The following is an 18,155-nucleotide window of genomic DNA, read 5'->3' as shown; positions in this document are numbered from 1 at the left end:
ATGTATTTCTGATGTAGTAAGAAGAAACTGTTTCTTTATTGTGTTAAAAAATACCTATCAGAGCTATGTATGTAAAAGATTCCATATCATGTTTTCAGGTTTATTTTTTTTAAAGATTTTATTTATCTGACAGAGAGAAAAAGCAAGCACAAGAAGGTGGAGGGGCAGAGACAGAGAGAAGCAGACTCCCGGCTGAGCAGGAAGCCTGACTCAGGGCTCAATCCCAGGACCCTGAGATCCTGACCTCAGCCAAAAGCAGATGCTTCACCAACTGAGCCACCCAGGTGCCCCTTCAGATTTGTTTTAGCGAGAATTATTAAACATTCCATTATTTTAAATACTGACAAAGAAAATGAGTAAAAACAGTATTTAAGTTCTGTATCAAATGCTAGCTATGGGTCATAGAAGGACAGAGAAAGACAGGTGTAGATAAAGAGGATAAGGGAACATATGGATGAAGAGCTAAGCCTTGGAAAGCACATCTGTATTGCTGAGAACCTTCCCAGATCCCTGCCTCCTTCTCACTCTCCTCCAAACTATGGCTGCTGTCACCCTGGCTTTCTGTTCAACATGAGTCTCAACAGTCAAAGCCCCAGATACATGTCATAGGGACATGCCTTCACTTGTCATTACATTCCACTGATCTGGGAGTTGCCCAGATGACAGTATACTCTTTCAAGACATAGGACTTCTGATCTAAAGAGACACTTAACATTGTCCCTTTAAAACCACTTGAGGGGGCAGCCCGGGTGGCTCAGTGGTTCAGCGCCACCTTCAGCCCAGGATGTGATCCTGGAGACCTGGGATTGAGTCCCACATCAGGCTCCCTGCATGCAGCCTGCTTCTCCCTCTGCCTGTGTCTCTGCTCCTCTCTCTCTCTCCCTATCTCTCTATCTGTGTGTCTCTCATGAATAAATAAATAATAAAATATTTTTAAAAAAATTTTTTAAAAAACCACTTGGTGGTGGGGGGCTTGGGTGGCTTAGTTGTTTAAGTGTCCGACTTCATTTTGGCACAGGACATGATCTCAAGGTTGTGGGGTCAATTGAGCCCCACATCAGGCTCTGGGCTGGCTGTAGAGCCTGCTTGAAATTCTCTTGCTCCCTTCCCACCCCCTCTTAAAAAAACAAACAAACAAACAAACAAACAAAAAAACCCTGGGGGCAGCACTGTTTACAAATCAAGATACAGAAGCAGCCCAAGTGTCCATCGACTAATGATGTGGTATAAATATTATTCAGCCATAAAAAAATGGAAATCTTGCCATTTGTAATGACATGGATGGACATAGGGAGCATTACGCTAAGCAAGAAAAAGACAAATACCCTATGATTTCATTCATAGGTGGAATTTAAGAAACTAAACAAATGAACACAGGGTGGAAAACACACAAACCAAGAAAAAGACTCAACTATAGAGAACAAACTGACAGTTACCAGACAGGAATGGGGTTGGGAGGATCAGTTAAGTTGGTGGTGGGGATTAGGTATGCACTTGATATGATCAGCACCAGATCATAATGGAGTTGATGAATTACTATATTGTATATCTGAAACTACTATGACACTATATGTTAACTGGAATTAAAATTAAAAAAAAAACACTGGGGAAAAACATAGCAGAGAGAAAGGTGGATGCAACATTGGAGGGCACAGAGGAACATAAGTGATGGAATGTTCATTCCTTTCATACAAAGTATATGTTGGCAGCAGGACAAGGTTCACCTATTTAGCATCCTTTGTGTAACAGAAACAATTCTGAGCAGAACTCTACTTATTTCATTGAAAATATGTGAGGTCCCTATTGTAAGCAACTGAGAAAAACAATAGAAATGTCTGGGATCAGTCAAGCTGACATCACTAGGAATTGTGTGGGCTGCAGGAGAATCAGAGATCCAATTGGAAGGGAGGTAAGGTCTGCCAACTAATAGTTCCACCCACGTAATATCTGGGCCAAGTTCCCTTTAAAAATAAGGAAAACATGCCCCATCTTTCCACCTATCCAATCTTTTTTCTTTAAGATTTTATTTATTCATTCATGAAAGACAGAGAGAGAGAGAGAGAGGCAGAGACACAGGCAGAGGGAGAAGCAGGCTCCATGCAGAGAGCCTGATGTGGAACTTGATCCCGGGACTCTAGGATCACGCCCTGGGCCGAAGGCAGGTGCTAAACCGTTGAGCCACCCAGGGATCCCCACCCCATCCAATCTTCATGGACTTTATAGGAGTTCTGTGAGAATGACAACATACAAAACTAACTTTGTTAACTAAAAGCAATAAACAAATTTAAAATACTAGTGATTTTTTTAAACAATTCTCTACATTAAAAATCCCAATACACATTACCATTTTATACCTAAAATTATAGTAGGCAAATATGTACCATATATTTATATACCAAATAGTATATGTAGTACTAATACAACTGCAATATATGCTATATTAAATCTATAGCATATCACAATACATTCCACAGTATAACAAATAGAGGATCTTCTAAGTTTTAGAATTATACCAAGTAATTGCACCTCTACTTCAATGAGGAAAAAGCCCCAAATGATCTGTAGTGTACCATGACCTTTCTTATCCAGACACCACAGCACAGCAGGGTTCTTGCACAGTACACTCCACAGAGGGAAGCCAGGGCCTGGGTCTGTCCTGAGGCACATTTATTCCTCTATTAAGAAACTTAGTAATTATTTTGAGTCTCTAAGTATAGTTCAATGGCTTAGTGCACTCATTATCAAAAAGCATAGGCTCACTGCTTCCCTTTAATATCATAATAATCTGGGATCATTCAGATTTTTTTTTGAAGATTGCATTTATTTATTCATGAAAGATCCACAGAGAGAGAGGCAGAGACATGGACAGAGGGAGAAGCAGGCCTCAACGGAGGGAGCCTGACATGGGACTTGATCCCGCGTCTCTAGGATCAGGCCCTGGGCTAAAGGTGGCGCTAAACCACTGAGCCACCCGGGCTGCCCGGATCATTCGGATTTAGCAGTCTAGCAATTTCTTATTTCACCAACTATTAACTGAATATCATGTTAACAACCACATTGGTTATCCAACCCTTTTTATTTCCTTTAAATGAGATAAAAAAGTAAAAATAGAGTGGAATAAAAGATACTGGGGAACTCTAAATTTACTTCCTCTATATCACTGGACATCAAAAGAGCACTTTTTTTCCTTTCCTTGCTTCTCAAAATCTTTGAGAAATGCATAGCCCATCTTTCACCCTTTGTCAAACAAATGATCTGTAATGAATATAGAACATATCTTTTTATGAGGAACATATTATTTGTAACATTCATCTAAATAATGGAAAGGTTACATTTTAAATAAGTACACATTTATTTTACTACTGATAGAAGCAAAACTCATAATGTACAGGACATAAAGATCACAATACCTGGCAATAAAGGAACAAATTTATAAAAGAGTTCTATGGATTTGTGTCGACATTCTGTTTGGGGCCTCCCACAGTGGGCTAACAGCCACTGGACCATATCCAGTAAACACAATGATGCCGAAGGTGGAAATCCTCTAAATGGAGATAATACACTATATTTAATACACATCCCAACATTTACATTTGGCTGACCCAAGAGTCTAGAAACCATAAGCTCAATTTTGCCACAATAATACATGTAGAAACTTCAATTTATTTTTAATGTATTATCATTAGTATACCATTAAAATGTCACAGGTTAAATAGGTCCTAAATGTTGCTTATCTTCATTTTTTTCTAATTGAGGGAAAATTAAAATGCATTTCTTAAAACAACAGCACCAATATTTTCAGGTTTCCTTTTCAATGTACCTTAAAACAAAGGGAGATCTGAAATCTAAAGGAGTGCTTCTCAAATTATGGTCGCTGATCCAGCTGCAACAATATTATCTAAAAACTTGGCAGAAAATGCAAATCCTTAGCCCCACTCTAGACCTCCTTAAAGATTCTGGGGATAGGACTCAGCTGTGTTCCAACCTATGTTACAACAAGACCTCCAGGTAATTCTGATGCATGCTTTAATTTGAGAACCAGTGATCTAGAGGTCAAAAGTTAAGAATAGGATCTGAAAGTATCAATTTTATAACAACAGAAAAAATATTAATATCCAATTTACATGTGCCAATGTTTCTACAGAGTGGCAGCAGCCAGCAGACTCCCCAGACGCCCTGCACAGATCTGGAGGGGCTGATGCGTGGCACATACCATCCTTTTGGAGAATGAGACCTTGCTAGAATGGGATTAAGAGCGAAGGCTGGATACCACTGGTTAAAAAGCCAGCCTTGGCTTCATTCTATAATTCTATGACTGTCAAAATGCTATTTCAATATTTCAGTTTTTATATTTTAAATTTACTCCACAAGAGTTCGTGCATTTTCTAGTCAAAAAATTCCACATCAAATTTGCATTCAAAATTACTGCAGGTAAAATAAATGTCTGTTACAAATTAATACAGTAAACCAAGCACTTTCAAACACAAAGCTTTTAAGTGTCCTAGAAATTATCTATTTCCACACATTTCTTGTTTAGAAAATTCTTTACATTTCCACACATTCCTTCCAAATTCTCTTTTACTTAAGGAATTAGTTTTATGTTGGAAAAATGAAAAAAGAAGCAGTATCACCTACCGTGGCCTACGTCGTTTTTTTACTTTGTTTAAAGATACATGCTTCTTTTCAATGATACGGCTTAGGTGATCAATGGCATCACAACATTGTCGAATTGTACCTGTTCTCAAGCACAAAAATGTATTTCCAAAGGAGATATATAGCTGATTATTGTGAATAAATTAGTATTATAGGTTTATTACAGGTTTTAACTAAAAAGATAATTTTACAACAGAGTCAACATCGTTTCATCCTTCAGAATACATAATTTAAATAAATGATTTACACTGTCCCAAAACAAAAACAAAACCCACATTTAAAATCTCAGAATAGTATAGTGCACATGCACACACTCATAGCAATACTGCACCTAATGAGAAACTGCCTCACCAGCCCCCAGTCAGCCAAAGCACAGCCTCACATACTGGATTTGAGATGGAAGGTATTACAAAATTCACCTACCAGGCCAGATCCTATTTACCTCCATTTAAGGTTATTATTTAAGGAGTATAAATTCCTTGACCTCCCCTTCTTCTTATGTAGGTTCAAACATATGATAGATTAATAATAAGCCACTGTAGGTTCTGAATCAAAGTAAATTAGTTAAGCCATCCACAGATGCCTCAGGTTATTTAGGAAAGGAGCCTTACACAATTTAATTTGAGTTCTATAACCAAGAAAACATTTTCTTTCTATGCTTTGAAAATATGGCAGTGATTTTTAAGTGTTAAATTTCACTTATTGAGAAAATTCACCTTTATGTCAAGATAAACTAAGCAATTTTAAGCTCTTTGATGGCAAGAGCTAAATTTTAAGAATTTTTACCCACAGTGGGCTATCACCATGAAGGATAGTAGAACACAACCTTTTTAAAAAAACAAACAAAATAAAATCTAGGTAAGTGAAAAAAAGTTCTGCTATACACATCTATGTGACCTAGCTCAGTCACTTAAGTTCTCTGGGTAAGATATCTAAGACTTCCAGCCCAGAAATTCTGTGATGTTCATAACACAGAATTTATTTGTAAAATAAGTTTACAGAATAGAGAATTTTATATAATACAGAATTTAATTGTAAAGTCTACCATTTATTACTGTCTTAACTACTTTAAGTCTATTTCTGACTTATCATTTTATTATTTCTTAATTATAGTTGAAACAGCTTTATCACAATCTTGTAATGAGATCTATCTTCCACATTTCAAACTGTCATCAGTGAGACACTGGCCACATCTCAGTGATTATTACACCCAGCTTTTTTTACGTGGTGCAATCAAACATTCTCACATTTCATGTCATCACAGTACTGGCTGGCTTCATTGGAGCTGCACAATAAAATTGTCCCGCCTGCCCTGGGCAAATCTCTGGCCATCTAGGGGTCAAGCTCACTGGCCACCAGGGAGATGTGGTGGGCCTTACAGAAGGTGGGCATTGAAGATTCTTAACTGTTTTGGAGGCATCAGAGGGGCATATCTCCCTTTCATACTTATCACCCTAAATGGGAGACAGGAGAAAAGAAAATATCACCTTATGAGAGAATTACCTGAGGCTTAACCCCTGAGTGGTAAAGCTCTTGAAGATTTGTCAGGCAAACAGAACTGGTGTGCAAACAAAACACTCAGATAAGACCTACCTAAGGGTTTCTCATCTGTGTGTGCTAAGGCCAGACTTTCCAGGTACGTAACCAATGCTTCAAACACAAACTGCTCTACCAGAGACTCTTCTTCCCTGTAAAACAAAGAATATTGAACTTCACCTAGGAAAACAAAAAAGCAGAAGTGACAAGGGAAAAGAGTAACGTTATCAAAGAGTACATTACTGAATTAAAGAGTACATACATGAATTAAGTGTTTTTTAAAAAATGGCTCAAATGTTTTGAAACATAAAGCAACCTAAAATAATTCTCAAAGAAGAAAACTTCCTCAAGAGCAGAGCAAAAACTATATAAACCAAAAGAGGCAATATTCGCTTTTTCTCTGCAAACAAGTACCCTTCAGTCTATAGAACTGCTCACAGCAAATAACTTCAGAACCATTGTTTTGACCACACTTCCACACACCTCATTAAAATAGAAGAGAAAGTTTCATACCAAATCCACATTCTTTCAAAATAAAAGAATTTCAAAATCTCTTACCCTATCCAAAAACAAGTCAATACCAGTAGTAAATGCTAAGCTTTTACAAGCACATCAGGCACATGTAAATAATTTGACCAACAATGTCTGTGGACCAATTCTTATATAAACTCATGGGTGGGTGAAGGGCAGAGGGCAGATCTCTCCCTGGAAAATTTGCTCCTTAATAACACAGGACAGTAAATGATGAAATATAAGATGACAGGGCTAGGAACTGAGTCTCAGAGGAGTTCAGAGAAGAATACAAGTTGGAAGTTCTACTCATCTGATGAAGTGCTGGGTCACTGCACCACCCACTGAGGGAGTGTTCCTGGAACAAACAGAACTAGAGCAAGGTGCTGCAGGACCAGAGTACTTAGAACAAAAATCACAAACTGGTGTTTGGTTTGGCAGGAATATAGTCCTAGTTTTTTTTTTTTTTTTTTTTTTTAAGTTTGAATCCTAGGAGGGGCAGGGCCTGTCAGAATCACAAGCTCCCCATCTCCCCTGGTGGCACACACCCAGATCTGACACTGAAAATAAAGGACATTAACTGATAAATGTGTGGTATGGGCACAGACATGGAGGCAAGATGAAAAACAGGAGACAGCAAGCAAACTGGCAAGGCTAAAAGAAAAGATTCATTTGGAACAGCAGTTTGTGTGTGTGTTTGTTCTGTTTAAAGATTTTATTTATTTATCTGACACAGGGAGAGAGCAAGTGAGTAAGCAAGCACAAGCAGGGGTCCTGAGATCATGACCTGAGCTGAAGGCAGAACGCTTAACCAACTGAGCCACTCAAGTGCCTGGAAGAGTTTGTGATGAGACTCCAAAAGCTGGGGGATCTTGAAAGGCCAGGTTGAGTATAACAGTTTTTAGCTTAGGTATCAACACCAGCTAAAGCAGCTAAGTAAAGAAATGACATGACAAAATGATGCCCTACAAATGTGTTTCCCAAGAAAGGTGTGCAAACAGCTCATCAGCATGCAGAAAGGAAACAATAGGACTTGTATTTATATTATTCAACATGTAAGATTTCAAAGAATTTCTCTATTGTGCACCTTTTCTCAAAAAGCTATTTTGAATGTGATCCAACAAATCAAGAGTATCCAAAAAGGAAGGCAAGAGAGGAAAAGGAAACAAAAAAATCAAACAGGGAAGAAGTGCAGGGGACAATCCAAGAGGAGAGGCAAGGAGATCCAATACAACAGGTGAGCAGGGACCCAAGAAAGAGACTTGGTAACAGCTGTCTCCACCAAAACACCACAATATGGATTTTTCAACCTGTACAGAAGATGGCCCAAATTCCTTTCTTAACCTGGGTGACCATGATCAGGTACTTAAAAGTTCTTTTCCTGTCCATGTTCAACTTGGATCAGCTGAAAGTGCTCATTTATCCCAGGAGAGAGTATTGCCTTGACATGTTCCTGACACATGGTGAGCCACATGGAGCTGAGAAGCAGAAATTAAAGGGCAGTCCACACGCTCAGATGATATTTCTCCCAGATATCACTTGTGATCTACTTCACACCATTCTGGAGAGCTCTGCTATAAAACTAACGTGAACCTTGTCATTCTAATTCCTTGGAAAGGGCTCCTGTAATCTCTCATGGAAGCTGGAGCCAGTCTCCACTGAACAGAATATCCCAGGACACTTCACCTAACAGTGAAAACACTGATCTTCCAAATTGCAAAATGTATCATTTGGGGTACATACATACAAAATGAAACAAACAAAAAAAGAAACAAAAAAGACAAACAAGGGAATAAATAATATAAAGGAAGAATGAATGATTAGCTCAAAGAGGAAGGTCTGAAATACTGAAAATACTCTATTTCTTAACCTAGGTGGGGAGTATGCAAAAACTTATTATTATTCAACATACAGAGTTCTTTTTTTTAACTGAGGTATAGCTGACATATAACGTTGTGTTAATTCCAGGAGTACAACAAAATGACTCTGTATTTGTATACATTACAATATGATCACCAATAAGTCTAATTAACATCTATCCCCATATATTTAAAAAATTCTTTTCCTCATGATGTGAAGATTTAACATCTACTCTCCTAGCAACCTTTAAATATGTAATACAGTATTAACTATGGTCACCATATTCTACATTATAGGCACCCTTGAGAAATATTACAAGTTTGGCTCCAGGTAACCAAAATAAAGCAATTATCTCAACAAAGGGAGTGAAGTGAATTTTTTGGTTCCCAGGGCATATAATAGTTATATTTACATTGTACTGTATATTAAAAGCACACCAGTATTATGTCTGAAAACATACCGTAATTAAAAATACTTTATATTGCTAAGAAATGCTAACCATCTTCTGAGCTTTCAGCGAGTTATAATCATTTTGCTGGTAGAGGGTCTTGCCTCAATGTTGATGGCTGGTGTTGACTGATTAGGGTCGTTGGCTGCTCAAGGTTGGGTGGCTGTGACAATTTCTTCAAATAAGATAACAGAGAAGTTTGCCACATAGATCAACTCTTCCTTTCAGATCTAATTTCTCTGTAGCAGGTGATGCTATTTGGTAGCATTTCACTCACAGCAGAACCTCTTTCAAAACTGAAATCAATCTTGTCAAACTCTGCCACTATTTTATCAACTAAGTTTATACAGTATTCAGGGATCCCTGGGTGGCGCAGCGGTTTGGCGCCTGCCTTTGGCCCAGGGCGCGATCCTGGAGACCCGGAATCGAATCCCACATCGGGCTCCCGGTGCATGGAGCCTGCTTCTCCCTCTGCCTGTGTCTCTGCCTCTCTCTCTCTCTCTCTCTCTGTCTGTGTGTGACTGTCATAAATTAAAAAAAAAAAAAAAAAAAAAAAAAAAAGTTTATACAGTATTCTAAAACTTCAACAATCTTCACAGCATCTTCCCCAGGAGTAAGATTCCATCTCAAGAAACCACCTTCATCCATAAGAAACAACTCCTTATCCATTAAAGTTTTGTCATGAAACGACAGCAATTTGGTCACACTTGAAAGCTTCACTTCTAGTTCTCTTGCTCTTTCCACCACATCTGCAGTTACTCCCTCACTGAAGTCTTAAGTCCCTCAAAGTCATCCTTAAGGTTGGAATCAACTTCTCCCAAACTCCTGTGAATGTTGATATTTTGATTTCTTCCCATGAATCATGAATGTTCTTAATGGCATCTAGAATGGTGAATCCTTACCAGGTTTTCAATTTATAGCATTATGAAATCTCTTAAACAATAAGACTTGAAAGTCAAAATTACTCTTTGATTCATTTACTGCAGAATGGATAATTGTGTTAGCAGGCATAAAAACAAATAAACTCACGGTACCTGTCCATCAGAGCTCTTGGATGACCAGGTGCACTGTCACTGAGCAGTACTATTTTGAAAGGACTCTTTGTTTCTGAGCAATAGTTCTTAATAGGGGGATTAAAATCTTCAGTAAACCACGCTGTAAACAAATATGCTATCATCCAGGCTTTGTTGTTCCATTTGGAGAGTACAGGCAGAGGAAATTTACCATAATTCTGAAGGGCCCTAGGATTTTCAGAATGGTAAATCAGCACTGGCTCTAACTTAATCACCAGCTACATTGGCCCCTAACAGGAGAACCAGCCTGTCCTTTGAAGCTCTGAAGCAGGCCCTGACTTCTCCGCTCTATTTGTGATGCTCTAGATGGCATCTTCTTCCAGCAGAAGGCTGTTTAATTCACACTGAAAATCTGTTTAGTGCAGGCACCTTCATAAACTATCCTAGCTAGATCTTCCAGATAACTTGCAACCTCTGCATCAGCACTGCTTCATCTTGTACTTTAATGTTATGAAGACAGCTTCTTTCCTTAAACTTCACAGATCTTCTGAAAGCTTCAGATTTTTTCTTCTGCAGCTTCCTTTCCTCTCTCACTTCATGGAACTGAAGAGAGTTAGGGCCTTGCTCTGGATTAGGCATTGGCTTAAGGAAGTATTATGGCTAGTTTGATCTTCTATCCAGACCACTACAACTTTCTTCATATCAGCAGTAAGTCTGTTTCACTTCCTTTTCATCCATATGTTTGCTGGAGGGTCCACTTTAATTTCCTTCAAGAACTTCTCCTTGGCATTCAGTATTTGTCTGTGTAAGAGGCCTAGTTTTTGGCCCGTCTTGGCTTTTCATAGGCCTTCTTGCACCAAGCTTAATTATTTCTAGCTTTTGATGTAAACTGAGAGACATGCAATCTTCTTTTCACTTTATTAAAGACTATTGTCGGATTATTAACTGACCTAATTTCAACGTTGCTGTGTCTCAGGGAATAGGGGACCCCAAGGAGAGGGAGAGAAGGGGGAACAGCCAGTTGGTTGCGCAGTCAGAACACACACGCCATTTATCAATTATGTTCACTGTCTTATATGGGAGCAGTTCATGGCACCCCAAAACAATTACAATAGTTACATCAAAGACCACCGTGCCAAATACAGGAATAATTAGAAAGTTTGAAATAATTTAAGAATTACCAACACATTAAAAAAAAAAAAAAAAAAAAAAAAGAATTACCAACACATGACTTAGAGATACAAAGTAAGTGTTGGAAAAGTAGTGCTAATAGACCTACTCAAAGTCAGTTTGTATAAAATGCGGTATCTGTGAAGAGTAACAAAATGAGGTATGTCTGTCTATCTCTATGACTTACTTATTTTAAAACTGGAAGTTTGTACCTTTGACCTCTGTCACTTATTTTGCCTACCCTTCTTCCCAGCCTGTGACAACCACCAATCTATTCTCTGTATCTATGAGCTTTCTTTATTCTTTTTTTTTTTTTTAAGATTTCACAAATAAGGGGATCCCTGGGTGGCGCAGCGGTTTGGTGCCTGCCTTTGGCCCAGGGCGCGATCCTGGAGACCCGGGATCGAATCCCACATCGGGCTCCCGGTGCATGGAGCCTGCTTCTCCCTCTGCCTGTGTCTCTGCCTCTCTCTCTCTCTCTGTGACTATCATAAATTAAAAAAAAAAAAAAAAGATTTCACAAATAAATAGAACCATAAGGTATTTGTCTTTCTAACTTATTTCACTTAACATAATGACTTCAAATCCATCCATGTTTTCAGATGGCAAGATTTCATTCTTTTTTATGGCTGAATCACTCTGTTGTATATATATATATACCATATTTCTTCATTCATCCACTAATGGACATTTTCCATATCTTGGCTATTTTATTTTTTTAAGGATTTATTTATTTATGTATGTATTTATTTATTCATTCATTCACTCATGAGACACACAGAGAGAAAGAAAGAGAAAGAGAGAGAGAGAGAGAGAGAGAGAGGCAGAGACACAGGCAGAGGGAGAAGCAGGCTCCAGGCAGGGAGCCCAACGTGGGACTCGATCCTGGGTCTCCAGTATCAGGGCCTGGGCTGAAGGTGATGCCAAACCGCTGAGCCACCCGGGCTGCCTTATCTTAGCTATTTTAAATAATGCTGCAATAATCATCAGGGTTCATATATCTTTTTGAATTAGTGTTTCATTTCCTTTGGACAATATCCAAAATTTGGAATTGTTGGATCATATGGTACTTCTATTTTTTTATTAAGGAATCTCCATATTGTTTTCCATAGTGGCTATGCCAATTTACATTCCTACCAGCAGTGCACAAGGGTTCCCTTTTTCTACATCCTTGCCAAAATTTGTTATTTCTTGCCTTTTTCATATTAGCCATTCTAACAGGCATGAGGTGGTATCTCATTGTGGTTTGATTTGCATTTCCCTGATGACTTGTGATACTGATCACCTTTTGTCACCTTTTCATTTTATTGGATTCCTGTGCCGTGCAGGAACTTTTTGTTGATATAGTCCCACATGTCTACTTTCACGTTTTTTCTTGGCTTTTGGAATCAGAACCAAAACATCATTGCCAAAACTGATGTCCAACAGGTTACCACCTATTCTTCCAGGAATTTTATGGTTTCAGGTCTTACATTCAAGTCCTTAATCCAATTTGAGTTAATTTTTGTGTATGGTGTAAGATATGTCTCGTTTCATTCTTTTGTATGTGGCTGTCCAGTTTTCCCCACATCAATCTACTAAAGAGACTGTCCTTTTCCCATTGGCTCTTCGGTCAAAAATTAATCGACCATGTTTGTGTGGGTTTATTTCTAAGCTCTCTATTCAGTTCCATTGACCTGTTTTATGCCAATATCATACTATTTTAATTATTATAGCTTTTGTAGTATAGTTCGAAATTGGGGAGCATGATGCCTCCAACTTGCTCTTCATTCTCAAGATTACTTTGGCTCCTCAATGTATTTTGTAGTTCCACACAAACTGTAGGATTGTTTGGTTTCTGTGAAAAATGTCATATTAGAATTTTATAAGGATTCCACCGAATATGTTGAATATTGGGGAGAATATTGCCATTTTAACAATATAAATACTTCCAATCCATGAGCATGGTATATCTTTCTAACTGATCTGTGGCTTCTTCAGTTGTTTTTACCAATGTCTTATGGTTTTCATTGTATAGGTCTTTCACCTTCTTGGTTAAATTTATTCCTATTTTATTCTTTTTGATGTAATTATAAATAGAAATGTTTTCTTAATTTCATGTCCTGATAAGTGGTTATTAAAGTACAGAAATGCAATAGATTCGTGTATATTGTTTTTGTGTCCTGAAACTGAATTTATTAGTTCTAATAGTTTTTTGGTGAAGTCTTCAGGGTTTTCTATATATAATAATATGTCATCTAAAAATAGTGACAGATTCATACACATGTTTTAAACACTCTTTTGTACATATGTTTCACAGTTTAAAAAGCTAAAAAAAATTACACAGTGGCTTCAAACTCTAGTCAATTTTCATATAAATGTGCATCTGCACATATACTATTTCCTATCCCTCCATCTATCCATCTCTGTCTGTCTGTCTGTCTCTCAGTCATTTATCTTATTTTTACAATTGCTCCCCTCACTTCTATCATAACTCCCATTTCCTGAGAGAAACTATTCGGACCAATCAAAGTCAGGTTCCTCATTATCTGATTACTTGGTAATCATCTACCACTACTTAAAAGAACTGATTTCAGCAACAAGTTTTACAATTATCTATGTGATTTTTATCTCGTTTTATAGAGGCAATCCTCATGAATGGCTATATCTTTACATCACCAGCATCTGGCACAGTGTCTGGCACATAATATTCTTAATAGGTAACAAAAAATGAATGGACAAACATGACTACAAACTTAGGTCAGGGACTGATGATTTTCTTTAGACTTGTGAAATAGCCCCTTCACTGGTGTCCTAGCCTTGTTCTTATCTCACTCAGATCTACTCTCCATATAGCTATAGGCAGGTGGATTTCAGGAGGAAATTTAAACATGCAGCTCCTTCTCCTAATACTCCAAGGGCTTGTTGTCACTAGAAGTAACCTGTTTCTTAACTCTACAGACACAGGCACCTACGCAGGCTCACTATGCTCCCTTCTAAACTTCCAACTCCATAGTCAAGGAAAATAAAATGTCTTTATCTCCTTGTATAACACTCTATTTTTTATCTCTACTGCATCCCTTTGATCTGAAATACTGTGGCTGATTTATTTATCCTTTAAGTTTTCTCTAAAAAAATGCTACAGGAAGACTTCTTTAACTTACTCAAGCAAGGTTAGATTCTCCTCTTCTATGCTCCAAAAAATCCTGAATTAGGTCTTCCACTGCATTTACAAGACTGCTGTGGTATTATGTTTCTATGCATTTCTCAGTAATTTCTGAGCTTCCTGAATGCCAACTGCATTTTAATTCATTTTTTAATCCCCAGAAAAGAACACAGCATCTGACATATAATAATCTACTAAATGCCAGCTATATGAATACATGGATACATAAATAGCAGTTACTTTTCAAAATCACTACTAAAAATTTAAAGAACTTCTTTATACTCTTCCCTGTCAGATGGCTTACTTACCTGAATTCTCTGTAGATATTATTAAAGGCAAGTGATGCACCTAGCCTCTTGAAAGCATTGGGATGAAGTGCAAAGCTGTACAGTCGCTTGAAAAGTGATTTAGTGTTCACTGGACTTTTTTCTTGCTGCTGCGGTGTTGTCTGCTTAATGGACCATTTGAGGAATTCGCGAATACACCGACCACAAAAATCTCTTAAAGTACTGTCAACAGGATCTACAATTCCATCCTAAAACCAAACATAAGATGACAACTGAATACCCTGGTCTGCTCTGAGTATAACTATAGCATGTTGTGAAAATTAATTTAGAACACTATTCAAGAAAAAAAGACTAGTAAAACCAATCTGATTAATCAGAATCTACGCTAATAATGGCCTTTTGACATTTTCTTTTAAACAAACTAAGAAACTGGAAAATCCATTAAAAAAAGAATAAAAAAAGAATATTTTAATTATGCAGCAACAAAATGGTCTCTCCTTTTCCTAAAGAAACCCAATGGCTACATCCTTAAAGTTTTTGTTGTTGATTTTACCTCATAACAATATCTGAGATGCTTTACTGAGGTTAAAGGAAATAAGATCCTTCTAGGTTCCAAGAGAACTGTAATGCTACATAAATAAAAATAATATAGAGGGATCCCTGGGTGGCGCAGCGGTTTGGCGCCTGCCTTTGGCCCAGGGCGCGATCCTGGAGACCCGGGATCGAATCCCACGTCGGGCTCCCGGTGTATGGAGCCTGCTTCTCCCTCTGCCTGTGTCTCTGCCTCTCTCTCTCTCTCTCTCTCTGTATGACTATCATAAATAAATAATAATAAAAAAAATTAAAAAAAAAAATTTAAAAAAAAAAAAAAAAAAATAATATAGAGATGTGGTTCTAAAAATGTAACTTTCCATAAGAACAACCTCCATAAAAAAAAAAAAGAAAGAACAACCTCCATATAAGGCACAGTCTTTAAATATCTTTAAAAAGCACACAAACAAGGAAGTTTGAATGTTTTTGTCTCCCTCTAGACATAATCCCCTCTTATATCTGTATAGGAAAGGTTTAGCTTGAAAAACTATACTGGGGACGCCTGGATGGCTCAGCGGTTGTGATCCTGGAGTTTAGGGATAGAGTCCCACGTCCCTTAGGGAGCCTACTTCTCCCTCTGCCTATGTCTCTGCCTCTCTCTCTGTGTCTCTCATGAATAAATAAATAAAATCTTAAAAAAAGAAAACTAGGGATCCCTGGGTGGCGCAGCGGTTTGGCGCCTGCCTTTGGCCCAGGGCGCGATCCTGGAGACCCGGGATCGAATCCCACATCAGGCTCCCGGTGCATGGAGCCTGCTTCTCCCTCCGCCTGTGTCTCTGCCTCTCTCTCTCTCTGTGACTATCATAAATAAATAAAAAATTAAAAAAAAAAAATTAAAAAAAAAAAAAGAAAACTATACTGAACACTGAAATAAGCAAGTTCTTCTACCTAACGTCCCCAGTTATTTGCTATATGCAAAATCTTTGATTACAGTGCTAATTATAATTCAAGAAGCAATTAACTGCGGAAATGTGAAGAGGTGATATTTATTGTTTCTCAGAGGAGTGGGAAAATAATGCATGTGCTAACATTAGGGAATTAACAATTCTTACTGGGAAACCTGTAGACATGCTTTCACCCAAGCACTGTACCAACTTCCCATTTCCTCCTTTACCTTTCCTTTCCTCAACTATCTCACTTTACATTGTCATGATCTTAACTGATTTCTTTCTGAAATCCTTACTAAGCCCCCTTCAACAATCAAGACTAGAAGAGAAACAGCTAAGACAGAAACTTCAGAATAGGAACATTAGAATAAATCCATCTGAATGCAAATAAGCCACAAGTCAAATTTAATTAAACATATTTATTATAGGCAGGACTCACTGGTAGACACTGCAGGGAATTAAACCACAAATATCTCTGTCACCACCCTAATTTGAAATGTTCAGTGACTCCCATGCCCACAACAAGGCATCCAATTAGGGTAACTCTGAGAGTGAAAAGAACACTATTACAATTACACACACAACCAGTGTAATCAAGGCCATCTGGAGCAAACTGGAGCATGTGGTTGCCCTAGATGCAATGTTCTGATGCTCTGCGTGTCTTCCCAGCCCACCTTGCAATATGCTCCCATGCAAATGAAACACAACACACCGCAATCCCCACAAACAAACTGCAATCCCCACAAACACACCAACCACCTACTGCCCTTTATTTCCTCTGTCCAGATGCCCAGTGTCAAATTCTCTATTTCTCTAGCTCCTCTCAAATTTAACAGAAAGTGACACACACATTCAAATTGGAATCAGTTTGCAAGAATATGGACTTAAAAGACGTCTGTTTGGACAAACTTGCTATGCATTTAACTGGGGCTTCTGATTCTAAAAGTCAATATATGACAAAACCAAATTATAGGATGAAATAATAGGTAAAATCGAGTAAGATGACATTTAAAGGAACCAAATATAAACTCATTTGCAAAAACTCACACAATTATAATAAAATCTAACCTCCCTGCTTCTGCCCTCAATGAACCAGTGATCAAATCTTAATGAATCTACTCTATGGCCTCAGGACAGTTCTACAGAAATAGCTACTAGGGTTTGTTTTTTGTTTTTTTAAGATTTTATTTATTTATTAATGAAAGACAGAGAGAGACAGGCAGAGACCAGGCAGATGGAAAAGAAGGCTCCCCCCTAGGGAGCCCAATGCTGGACTCAATTCTAGAATCCCAGAATCATGACCTGAGTCGAAGGCAGACATTCAACCACTGAGCCACCCAGGTGCCCCTTTCTAGGTAGGGCTCTTTAATTACTGAATCTGAATACAGGAAAAAACTGGATAAGCTCAAAGAATCCCTTTTAGTCTTAAGATTTAGTCTATGGATTTTTTTTAAAGTGTATTGCAACTCTGATTAAAAAATAAGCACACTATTATTCATTCCTTCTACTCTACACACACATAGCCTTCATGTATATGAAGTCTAATTTATATATAAATTAAATATATATTTAATTTATAACCATTCTCCCAAAAAAAGAGGACAAAACAACAACAAAATGTGCAAGGGCACCTTGGCTCAGTCGGTTAAGCATCCCACTCTTGGTTTCAGCAAAGGTCATGATCTCATGGGTCTTAGGATTCAAGCCCCAGAGTGGGCTTTGCACTCAGCAGGGAGTCTGTTTGAGGATTCTCTCCTTTTGCCCCTCCCCACACCCATGTTTTCTTTCTCTCTCTCAAATAAATAAAATTTTAAAAGAATGTGCACACTGTCTGCAGATATTTAAAAGTAACACTTCAGGAAATGACAATGGCATCCTATCTATTAAAATGCCATTTCGGGCAGCCTGGGTGGCTCAGCGGTTTACCGCCACCTTCAGCCCAGGGCCTGATCCTGGAGACCCGGGATCAAGTCCCATGTCGGGTTCCCTGCATGGAGCCTGCTTCTCCCTCTGCCTGTGTCTCTGCCTCTCTCTCTCTCGGTCTCTCATGAATAA

At 38.1% G+C, this 18,155-nt stretch overlaps 1 protein-coding gene across 3 annotated transcripts in view; it reads right to left on the bottom strand.

The window, feature by feature from the left end:
• The window catches only part of PRKDC (protein kinase, DNA-activated, catalytic subunit), a 202,131-nt gene that overhangs the window by 139,432 nt on the left and 44,544 nt on the right, over positions 1-18,155 (bottom strand). For all 3 annotated transcript variants that reach the window (XM_026011042.2, XM_072734772.1, XM_072734773.1), the window contains exons 27-30: positions 14,644-14,870; positions 6,247-6,341; positions 4,636-4,735; positions 3,411-3,544 (exon numbers count right to left, since the gene is read on the bottom strand). In XM_026011042.2, the coding sequence (XP_025866827.2) occupies positions 3,411-3,544; positions 4,636-4,735; positions 6,247-6,341; positions 14,644-14,870 (556 nt within the window). The remainder of the gene's footprint in view (positions 1-3,410; positions 3,545-4,635; positions 4,736-6,246; positions 6,342-14,643; positions 14,871-18,155) is intronic.

The sequence above is a fragment of the Vulpes vulpes genome, chromosome 13 (genome assembly GCF_048418805.1).
Source record: "Vulpes vulpes isolate BD-2025 chromosome 13, VulVul3, whole genome shotgun sequence".
Lineage (NCBI taxonomy): Eukaryota > Metazoa > Chordata > Mammalia > Carnivora > Canidae > Vulpes > Vulpes vulpes.
Note: the sequence above shows the minus strand (reverse complement) of the source record. Positions and strands in the feature narration are given on the sequence as shown.